At 43.8% G+C, this 22,693-nt stretch overlaps 1 protein-coding gene across 1 annotated transcript in view; it reads left to right on the top strand.

The window, feature by feature from the left end:
- Positions 1-21,529, top strand: part of LOC137151854 (3 beta-hydroxysteroid dehydrogenase/Delta 5-->4-isomerase-like) — a 28,313-nt gene extending 6,784 nt beyond the window's left edge. Inside the window, exons 2-4 of the mRNA XM_067546357.1 lie at positions 4,622-4,844; positions 12,032-12,196; positions 20,589-21,529. Coding sequence (XP_067402458.1) covers positions 4,691-4,844; positions 12,032-12,196; positions 20,589-21,409 — 1,140 coding nt within the window. The 5' untranslated portion in view covers positions 4,622-4,690 and the 3' untranslated portion in view covers positions 21,410-21,529. The remainder of the gene's footprint in view (positions 1-4,621; positions 4,845-12,031; positions 12,197-20,588) is intronic.
- Positions 21,530-22,693: the final 1,164 nt, after the last annotated feature.

The following is a 22,693-nucleotide window of genomic DNA, read 5'->3' as shown; positions in this document are numbered from 1 at the left end:
GTCCTTCACGTTACAGTGCAGTTCATCCTTAATCCTCTCCTAATATTCACTCCTGTGGCATGGTGGCGACAGCTGAGGTGGGAAACAGTGAAGGAGAGATTGGGAGGGCAGGTGTCCACAAGAGGCTCTTTACCAAAAGGCAGTGAACCAGAGTATGAAAAAGTTGGAGAACTGCAATAAAGAAATAATGGTTCCGAACATGAGTATGTAACAGAGATTGGTTCCTATTGTTGCCCTCTTTGCTAACCAGCAGATCTGGGGGCCTTACAGGCCAGTTTCTCTCTGGAAGAGAAATTGGTGACATTCAGTCAGGCTATTTTCTACCATAACTTGTTTATTTATAAACCCTGTTTCCTGGAAGAGGGGTTGTAACAAACTGCAGGCAGGCGCACAGATGGTGATCACCGCATTTGAGGTTGGGGAGGAATTTCCCCCCAAGGCAGATTGGCAAAGGCTCTGTGGGGTTTTCACCTTCCTCTGTAGCATGGGGCATGGCTCACTTGCTGCTGGATTCTCTGTACCTTGAAGTCTTTAAACCATGATTTGAGGACTTCAATAACTCAGTCACAGGTTAGAGGTCTCTTACAGGAGTGGGTGGGTGAGGTTCTGTGGCCTGTGTTGTGCAGGAGATCAGACTAGGTGATCATGATGGTACCTTCTGACTTTAAAGTCTATGAGTCCAGGAGGAGGCTGTGGCTTCCTCAGCCGTGGGATGCTTTTCCATGAAAGAGGATTGCTAGGCAGAACATCACTGAGCCCCCACACACTAAACCCAACAACCAGAATTAGACTCAAGTATTACGAGACTAAACTATTCATAGATTTTAAGGTCAGAAACGACCTTTGTGATCATCTAATCTGACCTCCTGTATGACACAGGCCATGGAGCTTCCAAAATAATTCCTAGAGCAGATCTTTTCAAAAAACATTCAATGTTGATTTAAAATTTGCCAGTGATGGGGAATCCACTATGATCCTTGATAATACGATCGATTCCAGTGGTTAATTACCTTGACTGTTAAAAATGTATGCCTCATTTCCAGTCTGCATTTGTCTAGCATCAACTTCTAACCATTGAATTGTGTCATAGCTTTCTCTGCTAGATTGAAAAGCCCATTATCAAATATTTGTTCCCCATTTAAGTACTTATTAACTGTAGTCAAGTCTCTCCTCAACTTTCTCTTTGTTAAACTACATAGACTGAGCTCCTTGGGTCTATCACTATAAGGCATATTTTCTAATCCTTTAATCATTCTCATGGCTCTTCTCTGAAAACACACCAATTTATTAACATCCTTCTTGAACTGAGACACCAAAACTGGTCACAGTATTCCAGCAGCAGTCACACTCTTATACTTTATACTGTTAAATTTCATCCCATTTCTGTCACTCCAGTCCTCAAGGTCATTTAGTTCTTTCTGTACAATATTCCAATCCTCCCTTATATTGACGAAGCCTCCCAACTTTGCACCATCAGCAAATTTCATTAGCACGCTCCTACTTCTCGTGCCAAGGTCATTAATAAAAACATGAAATAGGATTGGTCCCAAGTTTGAGCCTTAAGGAATACTGCTAGTCGTTGTCCTCCATCTTAGGACACTGACTCACCAGCCTAGTGACAAAAGCCCCCAGGTAAGTAAAATGGTTCCCTCTACAAAGGGCTGAAAGTGGGGGAACAGGGGAAAAGGGAAATTGCAAAAGGGTCATTAGAGAGACAAGTGAGAAAATAATGATACAGCCTGCCAAACGTGCAAGGAACATGGATAATAAACAGGAAGACCTGGAAGTCTTAGTACACAGACAACCTTTCCTGCCCCATTTCCCACCTTTCCTGTATCCCCCAGAGATACTAGTCCAACCAGTGAGCCTTACTTGGTTTATGAGGTGTGATGGTTAATAGGGCGACCAGTAAACAGTGTATCCTAAAGTGTTTTAATATTCTTTTCTGATTAAATAAACTTTTCAGTTTTCCTTTAAAAAAAAGCTTTTGTTTTCTTTGGGAATCCTGGGAAGAATTTATGCAGAGGGCCCACAGGGCATTAAAGGGTTTGATCATTTACCATAGGATATCATGCTGTTTTTCTTAATTAAACTAGTCATGTTGCCTGAAAGAAAACTTTTGTGCCAGCCTCTAATGGGAATATATAGTTTCAAGGTTTTGAGCTATAGCAGCTGAGCAGAGAATCACAGATAATTTTTTTTAAAGGACTTGTTATTTTAAGGAAGGAATTGCCAAGGACTTTACCATTGAAACACTTGCAAAAATTGTCTTATCGTATGAGTAAACTGGATGCAGTGTCCTCTCTACTCATTGGGCCCGATGACACCTTTGCTTTCTTGTTTTTATTTGAAAGCCTAGGGATGGAGGCTGTGGGGAGGGTTTAAAATATTTCCAAAGCGACACACCAAAGCCTTTGCTAGTGACTAAGCACTATTCACTAACACTGTGTTAAAAACAGGAAGGACATCTAGGAATTATTTATGCTAAGGGTTAAATAAAAGATTTTTAAGCGACTGCTCCAACTCTTTCTGGGCCAGACAGAGAAAGAGAGACGGACTCTAAAATCTAGCCGATAGAGCACCCACCTCCATAAAAGTAGAACAGCTTCAACAGGCGACCTACCACAGAACACCGTATGGCTAGGATGCTCATCTGTGAGGTAAAGGTTCGAGGTTCAAGTCACTGCTTCATGTGAGGCAGAGTGGGGAGTTGATGCTGGGTCTTTTACTGCCTCAGGGCATTCACTACCCACTGGGCTATGGAGGAGCTTCACTGCCTCTTCGTTTTTTATGAGGAGGGGATGGCCTAGCTTAGGCACAACTCTAGGAGAGGGTTTACATCTGTGACTCCCACGTGAAGATGAGCATCTCCCTCTGGCTCAGAGTTAGGTGCCTAACTCCCTTTGAGGGCTGGGGCGTAGGCATTTCCTACTGGTGAGCTGCAACAGCTTCCCACCTACAATGCTGGCTTGTGTGGGTCCGATTCTTAGGCACCTGCCTCGCTGCACGCAAGGTATAGGGAGCGTGGGCGCCTAAAGCAGGGTGGTGGATTTCACGGGGGGGCAGCGTGCCTAAAGGTAGGCATTGCAATGCTGAGCATAAGCCCCCTTCGTGGACCAAGCCCATGGGGGTTAAGAGGCAAATTTGAGATGGTCCTACTGGGGCTTTCTGACCATCAGAATTCTTTAGTCGGCAGCATATGCTTCTAAGCAACTCATTCAGAGGGTTTGTCAGCGTGAGCGTTTCTCCACTTGGGTGGACAAGTCCACACACTTGCTGCTGCCTGCCCGGCTGGCTGTGTGTATTGACTCTCCTTGGGAAGTGTTTTGCATCTGTAGATTCTTTTCTTCCCATGGCACTTCACATTTTTTGAGCCTTTTAATTTTAAAAAAAAGTCATCTGTTGGCCAGCTCAGGAGGGGCGAAGCACCCCAAACTCCCACTGAAGGCTGACTGCTCACCTATTTTGTCACGCTCTGAGGGTTGTGAGCACACAGAGCTAATACAGTCTGAGAGGTAAAGTGATGCCAGCGGACCTACTGGGACCTTTCTGTTGGAATCTTCATGGTGGCGGGATTGCTGGAGAGACTTGGCCCTGCTTGACTAATGGGAGGTCCATGGCGACCTGAACTAAATGAGTTTGTAGATGACTTACAGGGGAAAGTGTATGCCTTCAGGTATATAGACCCTATCTTGAAGGGTTCTCCTAGACAGCAGTGAGGAGACACCTCCACTCTGGGGGCGTTCCAGGCACCAAGTTGCTGCTCCCTCCCCCAACTACACAGGCTGTTATGGGAGAATACCGGGGTTCATAGGGAGCAATGATTTTGCCCCTGGAAGGAGATTGCATCCTGGCTCCTCACTGATCAACTGTAGCTGTTCACAGATGGGCCACTCAGTCCTGCCGCAGTGGCTGTTACCCAGGAGGTAGGGTTAGGAGGAGATGTAGGCCGTGGGGCATGAGGGCCCATTCTCTAACAAGAAGAACAAGAAGCATGAGCCCAACAGACAGACGCCTCTGAAACAAAACTCACAGTTTGGCCCAAGGTCCCCCTTTCCACGGGTACGTTAGTGGGAAAGGGTCAGAGCTCAAGCGCCAGGCATTCAGAAGTCAGTTACTTCAAGGATGTTCTCCGAACAGAGGAGGGAGGGGAATGAGGGAGTCTTTGTGTCATCATTAATCCAAGGAAAATGAGGAGGGAGGGAAGGAAGGGGAGATAAGAGTAGGGCCAGCTGTGCAGTACATAAATACCAGCCACTCTTTAGTTCCTGGCTCCTCAACCCTAAGAAGTTAGAACCAAGGCCAGAGACAGAGAAAGGCACTGTGAAGTTTATTTATTATTTACATTGATTTTAAATAGTTAACGTCACTGGCGTTCTTAATTTCCTCAGTTTTTATATCAGACCTACTTAGCAAGTGCTCAGTGATTTGCCATGAAAAAAATGTAAAGGCAACTTCTGAATATTAATATGCCGGTAAAGGTAACTGATAGGTTAATGAAGTTGTTGAGTTAGGGTTGGTGCCTGAACCTGGGTTGTTTTTTTCACTGGCATCCCTTGCTGGTGTTATCACCGGTTTTACTGGGTTTCTTGAAGTTGACGCTGTGTCTTTTTCTTCTCAGTCAGGAGGAGGAGCTGCCATTCCTGGATCTCTAGCTGGCTGGATTGCAGCGAGGGAACAATCAGGTGCCATGTCTTTGGCTGGGGTGAGCTGTCTGGTGACAGGAGCAGGGGGATTTCTTGGCCAGAGAATTGTCCGCTTATTGCTGGAGGAAGAGAAGGAACTGGCTGAGATCCGAACCTTGGACAAAGCCTTTACCTATGAGGCACGCAGGAATTTTACAAGTAAGTGAATACTGTTAGGACGGGGGGATTGGAGGAGGATTCTTAAACCACCTTCTCAAGTAGAACCTTTTGAAAGGTTTTTCCCCTTTCCTAATTTTGCAGATCTGGGACTGACTTACCTTAAGCATATTGTGTTTTCTTTGCATCACCAGCGAACCTAAGTAAATGTGGCACAAAAATCCGAGGTATTAAAATGAAATGGCAGTAGATTCACTGAGTGATCCTTGGGGTCTCTGCATAGGACAGAGGATTATTTATTAGTCTGTTGTAATTAATTGGATGGCACCCACCTACTTTTCATTAGTTTGATGTGCACGGGTCAAAATCTTTACAAAATTCCTCACCATTGATTAGTGGAAGAGAAGCCAAGAATCAGTTTTCATTTGGGGGCATTGCAAGTCAGGACTGAGAAGAAGATATCCCAGCCCCAGAATAGCAGGGGGTCCTGCAAATCAGGATTAAGGGGCATTGGTGGGATGGCACGGGGCTCCAAGACTGGAACTGTGAGGGATTCTGCAAGTCAAGAACAGGACTGTGATATGTGGGGACAATTTTAATTATTTTTATTACACGAAGACCCGGCAGCCCCAACCAAGAGGGGGGACCCCTCTGTGCTAGGCACTGTTCAGATAATCTATAGTGAGTGACAATGCCTGCCCCTAAGAGTTCACAGTCTAACTAAACAAGATAAAGGCTGGGAGAAACAGAGTATTATCCCTAGCTGGGAAACTGAGGCTCAGAGATTAAGTGACTTGCCCAAGGTCACACAGGACATCGGTGGCACAGCAAGGAACCAATATTTTTTAAATGTCTAAATAACTTAGGAGCCTGAGTCCCATTATCAAAAGTGACTTAGGAGCTTATGTCCCTCTGACTTTTAATGAGCCTTAAGCACATTTGAAAATGTTACCGTCAGTGTAGTGCCTTAACCACCAGATCATCCTTCTTCTCTGCAGCCATTGTCTTTATGGAATAACTCTGTACAACTTAATAAAGAAGAAGAATCTTCTTATAGCCTTTTCAACCACTTTATAGACTTCTACTACTGGGATATAATTCTCTATTCAATTGCATAGAGGTTTAGAATAGTTTTTTAGATAACTCTGCCTGTTGGTTTCAACCCAATTAAATTCTATGCTATGTTCCAACAAGGATTTGCCAAGGTCCCTCACAGCTCAGTTAACGCATCTCACATATGTCCTGTTTTGGCAGGGGCAGTCCCTTTTTAAGCCCTGTCCTGGCCATCTTGACTTTTTTGGCAAAACTGGGCATTTGTCCCGTTTGCTCTAGAAAAACAAATGCCAGTTTTGCCAAAAAAAAAAGTGGGGTGCACTCCCTAGCGGGCGTGGAGGAACGTGTGTGAGGGGAGCAAGCAGCTTGGACCATCTCAGCATGAGCGGGCGGCAGGAAGGGCTAGGGCTGAGGCTGGCCTCAGATGGCAGGGAGGGCTGTGGCTGTTTGGCTTGGCTGGCAGAGGGGGCAGGGCTGGGGGCTGGGTCCGGCCTTGGCTGCAGGAAGGGCTAGCACTGGCCCCATGCACGGTGGGGAGAGTGGGCTCAGGCTGGCCTGTGCAGTGTCCCATTTTCCCTGTGGAGAAAATAAGGTCACCCTAATCTCATGCCTCACCGGCAGTAGCCCCTGCTATTCTACTCTCAAGGCAGTTCAGACAATGCTGCAGAACCTGCAGCTACCAGTGGGCCCGACGTCGCAGGGCCCCATGAACGCGTGCAGTTTACTTTTCCTCTAACAGTGTAGCTCGATGTGGAGCCAGAGCTGCTTTGTGTCAATTAAGCTCTGGGGATAATTTAGCCCCCTTACAAATCAGAGCATCCGTCTGTGTTATGCAACCCTGGCTGGCCACAACAAAGGTTTCTCTGCTCCTTCTGTTTAACAGTAAAGCTCCATCCACTATCCCCTTAAACTGCTCCCCCCCCAACACAAACACACACACACATGCCAGATTGGGACATATTCTCTCTCACACTCTTTGGGTACGTCTACATGGCAATAAAGCAGCTGCAGCTGGTCTGTGTCAGCTGACTCTGGCTTGTGGGTCTTGGGCTGCAGGGTTATCAAACTGCAGTGTCGGTGTCTGAGCTGCGCTGGAGCCCAGGCTGTGAGACCCCAAACTTCAGAGCTTGAGTTCCAGCCTGAGCCAGGATGTCTACACTGCAATTTTACAGCCCCGCAGCCCACGCCCCACAAACCAGAGTCAGCTGACACGGGCCAACTGCAGCTGCTTTATTGCAGTGTAGACATACCCTTTAAGATCTGACCATAAGCCGCTGCCCAACGGGCAGGCTACGGGAGGATGGGGCACGATACATATTGGCTCTTGGGACTTGCAGATGGGAAGGGGTCCAAACGAGTGTCACCACAGGGAGCTCCAAATACACTTGAACTATCTCTGAATGACACCCCCACCACCCTGGTAATTATCCTTGATCCACTTCTATCCCGGTCTCTGTATCGGTAAATGCACCTCTAGTGACCATGCTTCAGGGATCTCTCACAGAAGTAAGTGACACAGTTTGAGCTTATCCCCTTCCCACAGTCCTTCCCTGATGCAGAGAATCCTGCTCTAGATGTAGTGTTGCTGCAAGACCACTGGGCTTGATTCCTCTCACCTTTATATTCAAATGTGACTCCATTGACTTCAGGGGCGCTACTCCTGATTTACATTGCAATGAGAAGAGGATCATCTGGGCCACTATATTCTTTTGCATATATTTATTTTTGGATTTATTAAATGTGAGCCATGTGAAGGCACAGTGACTCATTTGTTTCATGAGTTCCTTTAATCTGAACGTCCTTGTAAAACAGGGCATGAAGACGTGTGCATTTAACAGCTCTTTGTTTTGTATTTGCTTAGGTCAGGGACATTCATATTTTGCCTAACCCAGGGCTTCCTGCTGGGAGTCTATGGGCCACATTCAACTTGCATAAAATAGAGGAGATTGCTGGCTCCTTCATCCTCAGTTTGGAGGTGTCCACTGTGGAAGAGTCAGGTCCCAGCATGCAAAGGGTCCAGGATTCTCCACTCTAACAACGTATTGTGAGGGAAGTCTGTATTTTCTGCTGCATAAACCTCCTTATTAAAGATGAATAAGATAACTGGCCATGTTGAAGAACCCAGGTCATGGGTTTCACCCTGACCATCTTATTTTTAAGTGTCCGCCTTGGAAGAAGGAAATCTATCTATACCACTGCCAAGTTTCCTAAGAGTAATGAGGTCTAGTTTATTTGCCCAACATTACACTGCAAGCTTCTAGAAATGTTAGCAGTATTGTAAGTGTCCAATTTCTTTTAAGGAGCATTTCTGATCATTTTAAAGCAGCAGCTTTCATGTCTACCAGAGCAGCTATCACTTTAAAAAGTTTTGTGCTGACAGAAGGTCCAGGATTTAAGCATGACATTTAGTGCCAGATGTTCAAAACATGGACAACTAACTTAGCACCATTCCACATTGGGAAGAGCAGAAGGAGCTTGGCATATTGTCGTGCAATATTGCTGTTACTGAAGAAAAACGGTTTGGGAGATTCCACTACAGAAAATCTCAATATAGCAGCTGCCTTATTAAATGCAACATTAATTTAGACCTGCAATTAGATTTGTTTGCCTTTATAGCTTCACTAACAAGGACATGCAGAACACCCCTTGGACTTCATAATAATATAGCTGATCTGGGACCAATAGAGTACATACATAAATACAAATGGCTCCGCTTCCCAATAATAAATCAGGTCAAGATGTGACAGATCATTTAATTCCTTACAAATTAAAATAAGATGTGGTTTCAATTTTTTTGCTGTGGATGCCTGAGTTTAATCAGTCCTCTATTTATCTAGGAATTGATACAATATGCCTGACTGTAGCATCACACTCACAATAACTTAATAGTAGTTTGGAACTATTTGAAGGAAGATCTATGATAAAACATATTGAGTAATTTTTTCAAAAATGCCTGATTCACTTAGAAGCCTAAGTCCTACTGACTTCCAGCATTTGCTTGGGTTTTAAACAATATGTAGAAGATGGAGACAAATAATTTCCGGCAGCTAATATGACTGACTTGGTAAGGCACTCAGGACTGGCAGGGGCACTTTATTGGAATAACCATCAAATTCCTATGCATAGACAGCCAAGCAACAGATAATACCCTTGTATACAGCGCAGGTGGCACAGACAAAGTGTGGATCACACAGGCAAAACCTCTGCACAAGCTGCCTGCTGTCTGAGAACAGACCCAGCCAAGGATTGCTTGTTGTTCAACAGAATATATCACAATGAAAAGGATGGGCTGAATTTCTTCCCCCTCTCCCAGCCCCAATGCACATATGCTTTTCTGGTAGCTGGTCAAAGACTAGACACATAAAAGTCATTTGTTCTTTGTCTCTGACATGCATCTTTGTGATAACCTCCCCGTAGCTTTAATACTCCCTCCTCAGTGCTCTACTCAACCCCTCCAGGGCCTAATTTTCCTCTCACACCAATGAACATCAGGAATAACTCAGCAATAACTCACTGAAGTCAATGGGGTAAAACTGATGTAGATGAGAGGTGAATCTGGCCCATGTACTCATGAAGCACTTTCTATTGGCTTCAGTGGAATAGGACATGGCCCATAGTGAGCACATTTTAGCCCCACTTCCCCAGGATACCTTTGGAAAGTCTTTCCTGCATTTTATAACACACACCAATTGAAAAATCTCTAACACTAAATAAGCAAAAAACCAAGCTAAATAAGTTAGACATCCTACACTGACTGTATTATGTGGGTCAATTTTCAAATGACAGTTTCCATTTGCACATGCAAAACGTCTAACTCCTGCACAGACACTTTCACTAGTCTAACGTGTTAGAATTTACACTCCCAAAAACACTGTGCTTATTATTATTTATTTGTATTACCATAGCGTCTAGGACCCCAGTCATGGACCAGGACTCCATTATCCTAGGCATTGTACAAACACATGGATTCTACACCTACTTATGAAGATGAAAATCCTAATGTTAGTACATGTTAGAACAAGCTCACTGATTACATAGTTACAAAATTTTCACAGGTGTATCTGCCTGTCAAGAGTGAGCCCATATATGTAATCAAACATTTTGCATATACACAAGCAGAAAACTGATTTAAGGTATTTTGAAAAGGTAACTAGGTAATAATGTGAGCTATACAATGAATGACTATGAGAGAGCTGTATAAGTCGCCATACATGTGCCACTATTTCTAGATTACTGACACTTTTATACATCAGCGGCTTGTCACTTCATAAACCAGCAGTCAGATCAGAAATGCTATGTAAGGAGAAAGGGGACATCTTTAGTAATGAACACAAATCAGATGTTAGGAATTGTAGAAAATTGATAAGGGAAGCAAAGGGACACAAGGCAACATCTATGGCCAGCATAGTTAAAGACAATAACAAAGAAATTTTTAATATATTAGGAACAAAAAGAATCCTGCCAATGGTACAGGTCCATTACTAGATGAAAATGGTAGAATTATCAATAATAATGGAGAAAAAGCAGAAGCGCTCAATAAATATTTCTGTTCTGTATTTAGGGAAATATAGATGATATAGTCTCATCATATGGAGATGATAACACTCTTCCCATTCCATTAGTATTTCTAGAAGATGTTAAACAGCAGCTACTGAAGTTAGACATTTTTAAATCAGCAGATAACTTTTAAATCAGCAGATAACTTGCATCCAAAAGTTTTAAAAGAGTTGGCTGAGGAGTCACTGGACAGCTAATAAGTCCTGGGGCACAAGGGAAGTTTCAGAAGAATGGAAAATAGCTAATGGTGTGCCAATTTTTAAAAAGGGTTAAAGGGGTGACCAGGTAATTATAGACCTATCAGCCTGCTGTCAATTCTGGGCAATATAACAAAGTGGCTGATACGGGACTCTGTTGCTAAAGAACTAAAGGAGGGGAAGCTAATTAATGCAAATCAATGTGGGTTTGTGGAACTAATTAGTTTGTCAAACTAATGCAATATCTTTTTTTGACGAGATTACAAGTTTGGTTGATAAAGATAATAGTGTTGGTGTAATAGACTTCTGCACTGCATGACATTTTGATTAAAAACTAAAAAGATATCAAACCAACAAGCAAACATTAAATGGATTAGAACTGGCTAACTGATCGGTCTCAAAATGTAATTGTAAACAGGGAATTGTCATCGAGCAAGTGTGTTTCCAGGAGGGTCCTGCAGGGCTCAGGTCTTGGCCCTACACTATTTAATATTTTTATTACTTATCTGGAAGAAAACTTAAATCACATTGATAAAGTCTGCAGATGACACAAACATTGGGGGAGTGGTAAATAATGAAAAGGAGAGATTACTGATTCAGTGTGATCTGGATTGCTTGGTATATTGTATGCAAGCAAAAATATGTTTTAATAGGGCTAAATATAATTTATATGCCTTGGAACAAAGAACGTAGACCATAATTACTGGATGGGAGGGAGCTCTATCCTGGGAATCAGTGACTCTGAAAAAGATTTTGGTGGATAATCAACTGAACATGAGCAGAGACAGGTATTGCATGATCATATGGCTGGAAGTTGAAGCTAGAGAAATTGAGAGTGGGAATAAGGCATACATTGTAACAGTACAGGTAATTAATTATTGGAACAATTTTCCAAAAGTTAGGTGGATTTCTCCATCACTGACAAATTTTAAATCAAGATTGGATGTTGTTCTAAAAGATCTGCTTTAGAAATTATTCTGGGGCAGCTCCATGGCCTGTGTTCTACAGGAGGTCAGACTAGATGATCACAAAGGTCCCTTTGGTGAGGGGCCTTGTCAAACATAAACTACTACAAAAAAAAGGAGGACATTTAAAAAAAGATATGACAAGATAACGAAAGTGTTTCTGTGCTTGTTTCATTTAAATTAAGATTGTTAAAAGCGGCATTTTTCTTCTGCATAGTAAAGTTTCAAAGCTGTACTAAGTCAACGTTCAGTTGTAAACTTTTGAAAGAACGACCACAACGTTTTGTTCAGAGTTACAAACATTTCAGAGTTAGGAACAACCTCCATTCCTGAGGTGTTCATAATTCTGAGGTTCTGCTGTATCAGCAAAGCATTTCTCTGGGCTCTGCTCCACACCACTCCCTTTATTGCTCCTCTTTGCCATGCTGATGAAGGCTCCTTTGTTCGTTTCTTGCAGAGTTTAAGGGTCAGACTGAGGTGAAGATCCTGGAAGGGGACATCCGGGATGTGACGTTCTTGCACAGTGCCTGCCAGGGTGTTTCCCTTGTCATCCATACAGCATCTATCATTGATACCTTAGGCCTTGTAGAGAAGCAGCTGCTCTGGGAAGTCAATGTAACAGGTGAGCAGAGTGGATTTCCTTTATTGTTTTAAGCCTTGTGTCTATAACAATGAACATCATCTGTCCTGACCGAGCACCTGATTCACAGGGCTGCCCTGTGCCTTGTGCAGTCATTTACACCTGTGCAAAGTGTGTAAAACTTCGCCATGCTGAATGGGTAGCATTCTGCACCCACTTCACAGCAGTGTAAAGATGCAGGGCAATGCAGAATCGGGCCCTGAGACTAGAATTAGAGATTTCAGGGAGAGAAGACACCTGTTAGTTCCTGTCTTCTGTCACACATCTCCCTCCCCTCCAAGGTCCAGTGCAAACTTATTCCCTACAGCAACAGCAGTTTGGCTTTGGCCATGAATTGTCATAGACCTGTTCTGATTGGCCCACTGGGCCTTTTCAGTACTTACGTATAGCTGAGACTGCATCATTCAAAGGAGGAGAATCCCCATGCCCACCATGTTAACTGGCTGAAAAATGAACAGAAAGGTATTTTTAATTTCCCTTCCTTCCACACCCCCTGCCAGCACCTATTTCCCTTCTCCATGGCGGCAGAGATTTGCCTGTTCTAAAAGTATTACAGATTTTCTATACAATTATTGTCACCTCCAATAACCATCCCACTCAGGGATTCTCCCAGGCCTGTGCTTTCCCTTTCCCTTTCCTCTCTCTTCATCCTTGTCCTTCCCTCTGCCTTTAGCTTTTTTCCTGCAATCGAGCTTCAAAGGCTGGAGGGGCTCCTACGTCCTGCCAGAAGCTCGCTGTTAAAATTAGGACTGTCAATTAATTGCAGTTAACTCAAGCCATTAACTCAAAACAAATTAACTCAATTAAAAAAAATTAATCCAGATTAATAACAGTTTTATTTGCACTGTTAAACAATAATAGAATACCAATTTAAATGTATTAAATAATTTTTGGATGTTTTTCTACATTTTTAAATATATTGATTTCAATTACAACACAGAATACATGGTGTACAGTGCTCCCTTTATATTATTATTTTTATTACAAATATTTGCACTGTAAGAAAGATAAAAGAAATAGTATTTTTCAAATCACCTCATACAATTAATATACTTTATCATGTGCAATCTCTTTATCATGAAAGTGCAACTTACAAATGTAGAATTGTTTTTGTTACATAACTGCAGTCAAAAACAAAACAATGTAAAACTTTAGAGCCCTACAAGTCCAGTTAGTCCTATTTCTTGTTCAGCCAATAGCTAAGACAAACAAGTTTGTTTACATTTACGGGAGATAATGCTGCCGTTTCTTACTTATAATGTCACCAGAAAGTGAGAACAGGAGTTCGCATGGCACTGTTGTAGCCAGCATTGCAAGATATTTACATGCCAGATATGCTAAACATTCATATGCTCCTTTATGCTTCGGCCACCAATCCAGAGGACAAGTTTCCATGCTGATGACGCTTGTTAAAAAAAAATGTTCATTAAATTTGTGACTGAACTCCTTGTGGGAGAATTGTCTGTTTCCTGCTCCGTGATTTTACCAGCATTCTGCCATATATTTTGTGTTATGGCAGTCTTGGATGATGACCCAGCATATGTTGTTCGATTTAAGAACACTTTCACTGCAGTTTTGACAAAAACGCAAAGAAGATACCAATGTGAGATTTCTAAAGATAGCTACAACACTCAACTCAAGGTTTAAGAAACTGAAGTGCCTTCCAAAATCTGAGAGGGACGACATGTGGAACATGTTGTCAGAAGTCTTAGAGCAACACTCCAATACAGAAACTACAGAACACAAATAACCAAAAAAGAAAACCATGGTGAAAATGAATGTTCATAGGTCCACACTGCATTGGATCATTATTGAGCAGAACCCGTCATCAGCCTGGAAGCCTGTCTTCTGGAATGGTGAACGAAGCATGAAGAGGCATATGAATGTTTAGCATATCTGGCACATAAATACCTTGCAACACCGGCTACAACGATGCCATGCTAATACCTGTTCTCGCTTTCAGGTGACATTGTAAATAAGAAGCGGGCAGCACTATCTCCCATAAATGTAAAAAAAATATTTGTCTTAGTGATTGGCTGAACAAGAAATAGGACTGACTGGATTTTCAGGCTCTAAAGTTTTACATTGTTAAGTTGTTGAGTGCAGTTATATAACAAAAAAAATTCTACGCTTGTAAGTTGCACTTTCATGATAAAGATATCGCACTATAGTACAGAACTTGTATGAGGTGAATTGAAAGATACTATTTCTTTTATCTTTTTTACAGTGCAAATATTTGTTATAAAAAATAATATAAAGTGATCACCGTGCAGTCTGTATTCTGTGTTGTAATTGAAATCAATATATTTGAAAATGAAGAAAATATCAACAAAATTTAAATAAATGGTATTCAATTATTGTTTAAGAGTGCGATTAAAACTGCAATTAGTCGCGATTAATTTTTTTAATCGTTTGACAGCCCTAGTTAATTTCCATCATCAAACTGAACGAAGGATTTAAGTGATTTCCCTGTCAGTGATGGAGTCCCCCTTTGTGGATCCTACTACATCATCCCTGCCATGAACCTGTTCCTGGGGTTCATTCACATAGTGCTGAAAAGTAAATATTGTCCTGCTGAAATGGTCCAAGTTGCATCACATGTCAGAGAATTTCAATAAATTTCCCCAAAAAGTGAGACCCCGCCTTTATCCCCCTGCCCCACACCAGACCATTATCCCCACTTGAAGTCACACTTTGAGCCCAGTAGTCAGTGGATCCCCTAGAGCTGTGTCACTCAAAACTAGTTGATCTGCCCAGTTCTGCCATCCCCCTGTCTTGGCTGAGAAAGCATTATTGTTTAAATCTGTGTTTCTCAATCTTTTCAGTAGCAAGTAGCCCCTAACTTCTGAAAATTTTAATAAATACCCAACACTCAATTTTCCACGGGATTTGATATTTACAGACTAATGTGAGCCATGTGTTGGAAGAAGGGCTGAGTATATAAGGCCGTGATATGACAGATGTCAGATCTAGTGTGGGTAGGGTTACTGACTTTACATCAGGGGTGCGCAACTCAGGTATGTACCTGGGCTAGAGGTGACGTTGGCCAAAGCTAGGAGGCTGTGAGCGGCATGCCAATGCTGGGGAATATAAAGCACTGCGCCAAATTTTTTGCCATAGATTTGAGCGGAGGAAGGGGTGAGAGAGAGACGGGGAAGGAGGGCGAGAGAGAGACAGGAAAAGAGGGTAACTGGTGAAATCTGGGGCTGTCAGTTGTCAGTTTCACTGATCAGCTAGAGCAGTGACATTGACAAGTTTTCTGGGCACTGGGCTTTGAGCCAGGGAGAGGGGCTACCACCTGGGCAAGTTGCAGGCAGCTGCCACCTGCCTGCCAGCCAATCCAAGCTCAGGCAGAGGAGGCTTCCGCGCCGGCTGGGACCCAGGGCTGTGGGCAGGAGGCTGCTGCCTGTCTTCAAGCCGGGGCACTACAGGCTGTTCCTTGGCTTCGAGCCGGGGCACAGGTGGCTGCCACCCAGCTGAGAGCCCAGCTTGCGAGACTCAGGAGGCTGCCACTGGGCTCCCACCTTGGAGCTGGGACCCGGTAGGAAGTGGGGGGGCTGCTGCCCTCCTCCCCCAGAAGCTAGCAGCTGCCGCCTGCCTCCCAGCTGGGAGCTGTGACAGGGCAGGAAGTGGGGGGCTGCTGCCCTCCTTCCCCAGAAGCTGGGGCCTGCCACACACCTCCCATCTAGGAGCTGGGAATGGGTTGGAAGCGGGCTACTGCAGCCCGGCTTCCCCAGAAGTCAGCAGCTGCCGCCCTCCTCCCCTTCACTCTGTTTTTCCCCAGGTACCCCCTGCCTGTCTCTCACGCGTACCACAGGTTGAGAAACTATGGTTTAAATGACTATACTTCCCAATCCTTCGCACCTCTCAGCAGCAGGCGAGGACCCAGGACACAGGGCTTCTCACAGGCAAACTGAAACATATTTGTGGGAATCCCTTGTTCAGCTATTGACAGCCCATCATTGTTCAAAGCAAAACGACTGCTTTTCCCTGTAGCCAGAGGTAACAGAACGTAGCAAATGCCCCTTAGTGGCCTCTCACAAGGACTGCTCTGAGGGGGGTCCAGGAACACAAATGTTTGGATTCCCCTCCCAATGGTATGGTGCGTGGGTGGGTGGAAGGGAGCACCTCGCTGGATCTGTAACATCAGGCTATGATCTGAGCAGCACCTTAGAGGCAGCAAGGGTTGCATTTCAATTATAGTTCACTGTGGGAAAGAAGAGAGGGAGGAAGAGAAGGAAAATTGTGGGAAAGGAGGGAAAGGGAGAGAGGCAAATGGCGATCTGACTCTGCTTTTGTCACCTGTGAGCTCAGTTGCCAGCAGTGTGTCTGTTCAGTAGAAAGTGCAGATTGAAGGTGCCCACAAATGTCAGCAGAGAAGGCAGCTGGCCAGGCTACTGGCAGGAGGGGACAGGGAGAAATCTGGCAAACTTTAAAAAAAACATGTAGGGATGGTGAAAAAATAAATAAATAGACTCCAAGTAACAATAGCTCAGAAGGAATATTTATAACTCTCCCCTCACTATTTTCTCTTCCACTGCCAATTATTTTTTCACCATTGCATAAAATCCAGTGAAAGCCAAATTTTTAAAAGGTAATAACAACAGGAGAGAAGCTGGGAAGCTAGAGCTGAGTGTGCCCAGCTCTTTCCTTTCGGCAGGAGGTGGTAGGCAGACCTAGAATTTTAAAAGGTCTCTGCACATTTATAAAACAACCTCAGAGTCCCCCAGAATAACCAGTGTCTCTATAAGGTGCTTACTATAGCTAGAAACTAAAAACTAAGGCTGAATGGAAAACGTTTAGTAGAATTACCTCAGGATAACACTTGGCAGCCAACAATCCTTCTTCTAGGCCTCAAAATCAGAGGGAAAGACAAGTGCAGAGACCACCAAGGAAACCCAAAACACACTTCCCAGCAGCGTACGCAGTAAGCACTGAAGTCCCCCTCAGGCTCCATCTGAGAACACTAACCCACTGGCGCTCCACCGTCCTGTGGCCATCCCAGAGCCCAGCTATATACATGTTGCCCTGACAGGATGAACATTTTGTTTCTGCTAGATATTCCTCCAATAAAACTGTTATACTTATAAAATCTTTGTTGCAATAATAAATTCATGGTGGTGTTCTTCAGCTGTTTTGCTGGCGCCTGCTTTTCCTGAAGTTCTGAAATACAAAAAGAACATTTTTCTAACCCCTTTTGGGTAGATTATTTTGGCAGATTATTGCTTAAAATACCTCTTCCTTTTACAAATCTCCTTGCTGATCGCAGGCAGAACAGAGGAATTACCTCCATATTTTCCTGTGTCTGGCTGACTTTTCCACAGCCATAACTTTGTTTTTTAAACGATACTGAACTTTATGACGCATGGAAGTACCCAAAGGGTTAATTGCTAACAAAACCAAGTCATCTTAAACGACAAAACAGGGTTTTACAAACTAAGAGTGTTGGTTTAGATCCTTAAACCCTTACAGATTTACACAATATATTCGCACACACACAAAATGTTTTTTACTGAATGTTATTAAACCAAGAACTTTCTTTTTATAACACTATTATGTTCTGAACATTGCCACAACTGTTACCTTTGAACATTTCTACATCACTCAACTGTTTAATTCCCTTCAACTTTTGTAGTATTAATTTTTCACCAAAGCTACTTTTTTAACTCTTCTCTTTCTTTTTAAGTCACTTCCTTTTGCCTTTCATTTACTATATTTAAACTTTATTATATTATTCTTGGCTGCCATAACTTTTAACATTTAAAGTGTTTCAATTGTATCTTTACATCGAATAATTTCCTTCAGTCTTCTCTTTTTATTTCTCTTCTCCTGTAGAGTTTCTTGGAGGGAGTTAATTTGGTTTTGGGCACTTATGGAGGATATTTTTTTCATATTCAATGTCCCTATTCACCTGGTCCAGGTTGCCTTTTAGAGACTTGACGTCTTTCGTTAAGGAGGCGATTGATTCCTGGTCGAGTGCAGACTGTGGGTAGTTCCCACAAAAGCCAAATCACAGCTGCAGCCTTCTGTTTTGTTCCGAATGGATTATATGCTGCTAAATATTGGGCCAATTTCTCTTCTAAGTCTACTTTAGTACGGACATCAGCCATAGCCTGGTCTGTCCAGGGGTTTGGTCTGAATTTCTGCAATATGTTACTAAAATGGGAAATATCCTTAATGAAAGATAGGGATTGGGGTTGATGTTGGGATCATCCCCTGAGGGTGAGGAGTTCTTAGGCGGTTTCTTCCTAAACATCCTCACTCCTGGCATGGCCCCAAATCTATCCCGACTTATAATCAATAAGGTTGTTGAGCTTTAAATGCTTGCACACTGCAATACAGTGTCTCTGGAGTGCAACTGCTATGCCCTGCATGTGGCAACACAACTTACAATATGCAGCTACAATGCCCTGCAAATGGCAAAAGTGGTATACAGCTACAACACCCTGTATTTGGCAAATATCTTCTTAATCAATAATCACAAGGTGTGCACACCGAATTCAATAATACTCGCAGCATACACCAATTCTCCCCCTTTCGCAATTCTCCACCAAAATGTTGTACTTATAAAATAAACAGCAAGAACTTATTCAGGGGGTAAGGCAGTATGCCGCGTTTATTATGAATACAGAAATTATTTCAAAAGAGCGATTGCTTAAACAAACCGACACACACACACACACACACACACACACTCACACACACAGTTCTGCAGGAGGGATATAATTACCAGCCTTTGTGTTGCTCGAGCTGAATCACTGGCCAGGTGACTCAGACATGAGGATGGAGCCAGGCTCTGTCAGTCGCAACACAATGCTCCTTGCGGTTTGCAGAATAAGCCCCAAGTCCAGGTTTCTTCACCCCATTTTTATACTTATCCATCCCCATTCGGGTCTATGGATTTTGTCATGTCAGATAGTCTCCTTGTTTGATGTAATCGTCAATGACGTTTGATATCGCAAGTGTGACAGCAGCTTTCCCATGATTCTTTCATTCCTGTTTCACACTTTGTCTTGTTCCTGTCCTGGGGTGGTAACTCCCCTGTTTTCCGGGGTTATCTTGATCTTTGGCCATCTGGGTTATAAAATTTCTTTAAACAAAAGCGTCTTCTCTCCCGTCTGCCCTTGGAGGCTGAGAACCATTACCTCAGCAATTACTTCCTCGCCGTCTTATCTCAGCAGACTCCAACTGCATTCACTCCTCATTCATACTTACTAAAATCATTACATTCTTATCCCATTACATTGGAACATTATCTTATACTTACTAACATAATAAAATCTTTATACCTCCACCAATTCTATTAATACCAATTTTACTAAAAGGAAATAAAAGAAATCTTATTTGCTCTCTCATTGCCCCATGATTTACACACCCTAATTAAATGTGCTGTGCACGCCTATGCATTTAATGTTATTGGGGTCAGAGTTATACTGAACAAATGTAACTTCTGAAGCTCTCCCTGCCTCCCACCCTGGCATTTATGTACCTGACTAGTTTTCCATTACTTTAAAAAAAAAAATTCCACTGGCATGGAAAGCTAATTAAGAAATTTCCCTAAGACCTGTCTTGTATGTCATCTGGACATACTGACTTATATTCAGTTTTTGTAACTATTTTATTGTTTGCTGCTTAACAATAGTGTTTTTTTTAAAAAACAAGGCCTTCATTACTTCCTAGTCGTCCAAACAACTTTTCTTTCTTTTTCTTGTTAGGAGGAGTTCAGTATGCCAGCCATGTTAAAGTCAGTAATTCCTCCCACTTCACTTCTCATTTATAAACAGATCTAAGTTTTTCACTAATGTTTCTTTTTCCTTTCATAAAACTACAAAAGCCATGTTTATTCCCCTCAGTCCCTCTGGCAATGTTAACTCATCTTGCATTTTGCTGGCTTTGTCTTTTCCATTAACAGACTGAATAGTCTTGCTTGGACATTTCCCTGCTTCATTTCTAGCTGTCATTAATTGAACACTGAGATTTTTGATTTCTGAAGCCATGTTGGGAATTTCTTATTTTGTCGGTTTTGCTGTGCTTGCAAGATGAATGTGAGCATGCAGCCTTTGGTGTATGCTTTATAATAGCATTTAATTTGAGTAATAATGTGATTGTGTGTTTAAAAAATACTTATATTCCAGACAGAAAGCTATGGAAAGAGAAAATGCCAAAATGAAGGATGCACACACAACCTTAACTCTGCTCTTTGTACATTATAATATAGTGTTTGATTACATGATTTTATATATATATACACACTGGTTTTGTCTACCATGTAGACAAATGGGTTTTGATTAGGGCGGCAGATCATCTTGAGTGGCCTCTGTCCATTGACCAGTCCAGTTGTTTGCTGCTTTACTAACACGTTCCTTTTTTCAAGGTACCCAGCAACTGCTGGATGTCTGTGTCCGCAGTAACATCCAGCACTTCATCTACACCAGTACCATAGAAGTGACAGGCCCAAACTGCAGAGGGGACGCCATCTGCAATGGTGATGAGGATACTGCTTACGAGAGCACGTCAGGATTTCCTTATGCCCAGAGTAAGAGACTGGCAGAGAAGTCTGTGCTGAAGGCAAATGGCCAGGCACTGAAGGATGGTGGCCTCTTCCTGACATGTGCGTTGAGGTCCATGTACATCTTTGGAGAAGGATGCCCATTTCTCCAAAGTCATCTGGATAAAAGCCTCTTGAACAAAAATGTCTATCTGCGGATCTCTAGGAAGGAGGCTCTGGTGAATCCTGTATACGTGGGAAACATTGCCTGGGCTCACATCCAGCTGGCTAGAGGCCTGAGGAACCCGGAAAAAGCCAAGCACATCAGCGGGCACTTCTACTACATCTCTGATGACACTCCTCACATGAGCTATGCAGACCTAAATTATGAGCTGACCAAGGAGCTGGGGTTTGGGATTGAGCCCCACCCGCCCATGCCGCTGACGATGCTGTACTACTTTGCGCTACTGCTGGAGGTTGTGAGCTTCCTGCTTAGGCCCTTTGTCAAATACATCCCCTCCACCAACCGTCACCTTGTGATCTTGCTGAACACGCCGTTCACTTTCTCCTACAGGAAGGCCTGGAGGGATTTTGGCTACGTGCCCCGCTACAAATGGAAAGAAGCCAAGCAGCGCACCAGCCAGTGGATTGCCTCGGTGATTCCACAGAGGAAGGAGTACCTGAGAAACAAGGCTGCCTACGCCTGAGAGAAGCTGAGACATGGCAAGATGAGCAAGCTTATGAGCCACAAGCGAGGTGGATGAATTGCAGTAAAAGACAACAACGAAGCACTGAAACGTGAAATCTGTGTGATGAAAAACTGGAATGAATAAAGAATGTGAAACTCTTCATTTGTTTGTGGTGGATGGGCTGATTCGTTATCACTGTTATGGTATAATCCACAGCCACCTCTCCCTCTCTGCAACACAGACATTTTTATTTGAATAGAGTCCCGTTAGAAGCGCACTCAGCCTTTCCCTTTCTCTTAACTTTATCTGAGATTTCTGGAAAAGGAGTAAAAGCTCCATTATTATCTTTCTCAGCAGTGTTCGGATACACACATGCACACCTCACTCCACTTACCACCATCAGATTACAGCCAGAGACAACAGGTGGGAGCAACCTGATTGTAGGAGCTCTTATAACAAGTAGGGATAGTAGTCCACCTTTTCATATTGGTGTCTAATATTTTTGCCTCAATTCTGAGGATCCAACTTTAGATGCCTTATTTAGGTGTATAAATATGGACTTCAGATTCTAATTTTATGCCCTGTAGCCGGGAGGGGTGGCCCCTCTCTGAGAAGGACCCAGAGGGAGAACCAAACCCACCTTGGCTGGTAGAGCCCCAAAGGAGAACCCCTGGCTGGAAGCAGGTGGGCGGGTCCAGGCCTCTAGAAGCTCCAGGGACACCACCTGACCGGAAGCAGGGGGGCGGAGCCAGGCCTTTAAAACCCAGGCCTGCAAGCTCAGTCAGGAGAGGACGGCTGAGGGAGAAGGATGCCTCTCCCCCTGAGCTTCCAGCTAAGGCCAGGCCAGAGACCCATGCTGACAGGGAACGGCCGGTCTTACCCCCAGCCTGGGAACCAGCGGATGCCTCACCTGAGTCACCCGCCACCTGGGAGCCGGAGGAGGGCCCACCGGAGTTCCCCGCTGCCTGGGAGCCGGAGGAGGGCCGACCTGAGCAGAACTGAGCCTGGGACCCGGAGAACTTACCGGCCCTGCCTGCAACCTGGGGGCCGGAGGACCTGGAAGAGCTGCCCTCCGTGGAGGAAACCATGGAGCTGCCACAGCTGCCACCCGTGGATGAGGAGGGCCTCATAGGCGACCCGAAGAAGGCAGGTACTGGGGGTTTCGGGGAGGAAGAAGCCCAGGGACAGTCACAAGTTCATGGCTGAGTCTGGGGCAACGTGGGCGGAGTGTTGAGGCAGGAGCCCCGCCGACCCCGTGGCAAACGCCTTTTGCCACTGCCAGGGCCCTGGGCTGGGACGCAG

Source organism: Emydura macquarii, unplaced genomic scaffold (assembly GCF_026122565.2).
Source record: "Emydura macquarii macquarii isolate MOO-44397 ecotype Brisbane River unplaced genomic scaffold, CSIRO-AGI_Emac_v2 contig_1119, whole genome shotgun sequence".
Lineage (NCBI taxonomy): Eukaryota > Metazoa > Chordata > Testudines > Chelidae > Emydura > Emydura macquarii.
The sequence above is the reverse complement of the archived record's forward strand: the minus strand, read 5'-3'. Positions and strand labels throughout refer to the sequence as shown.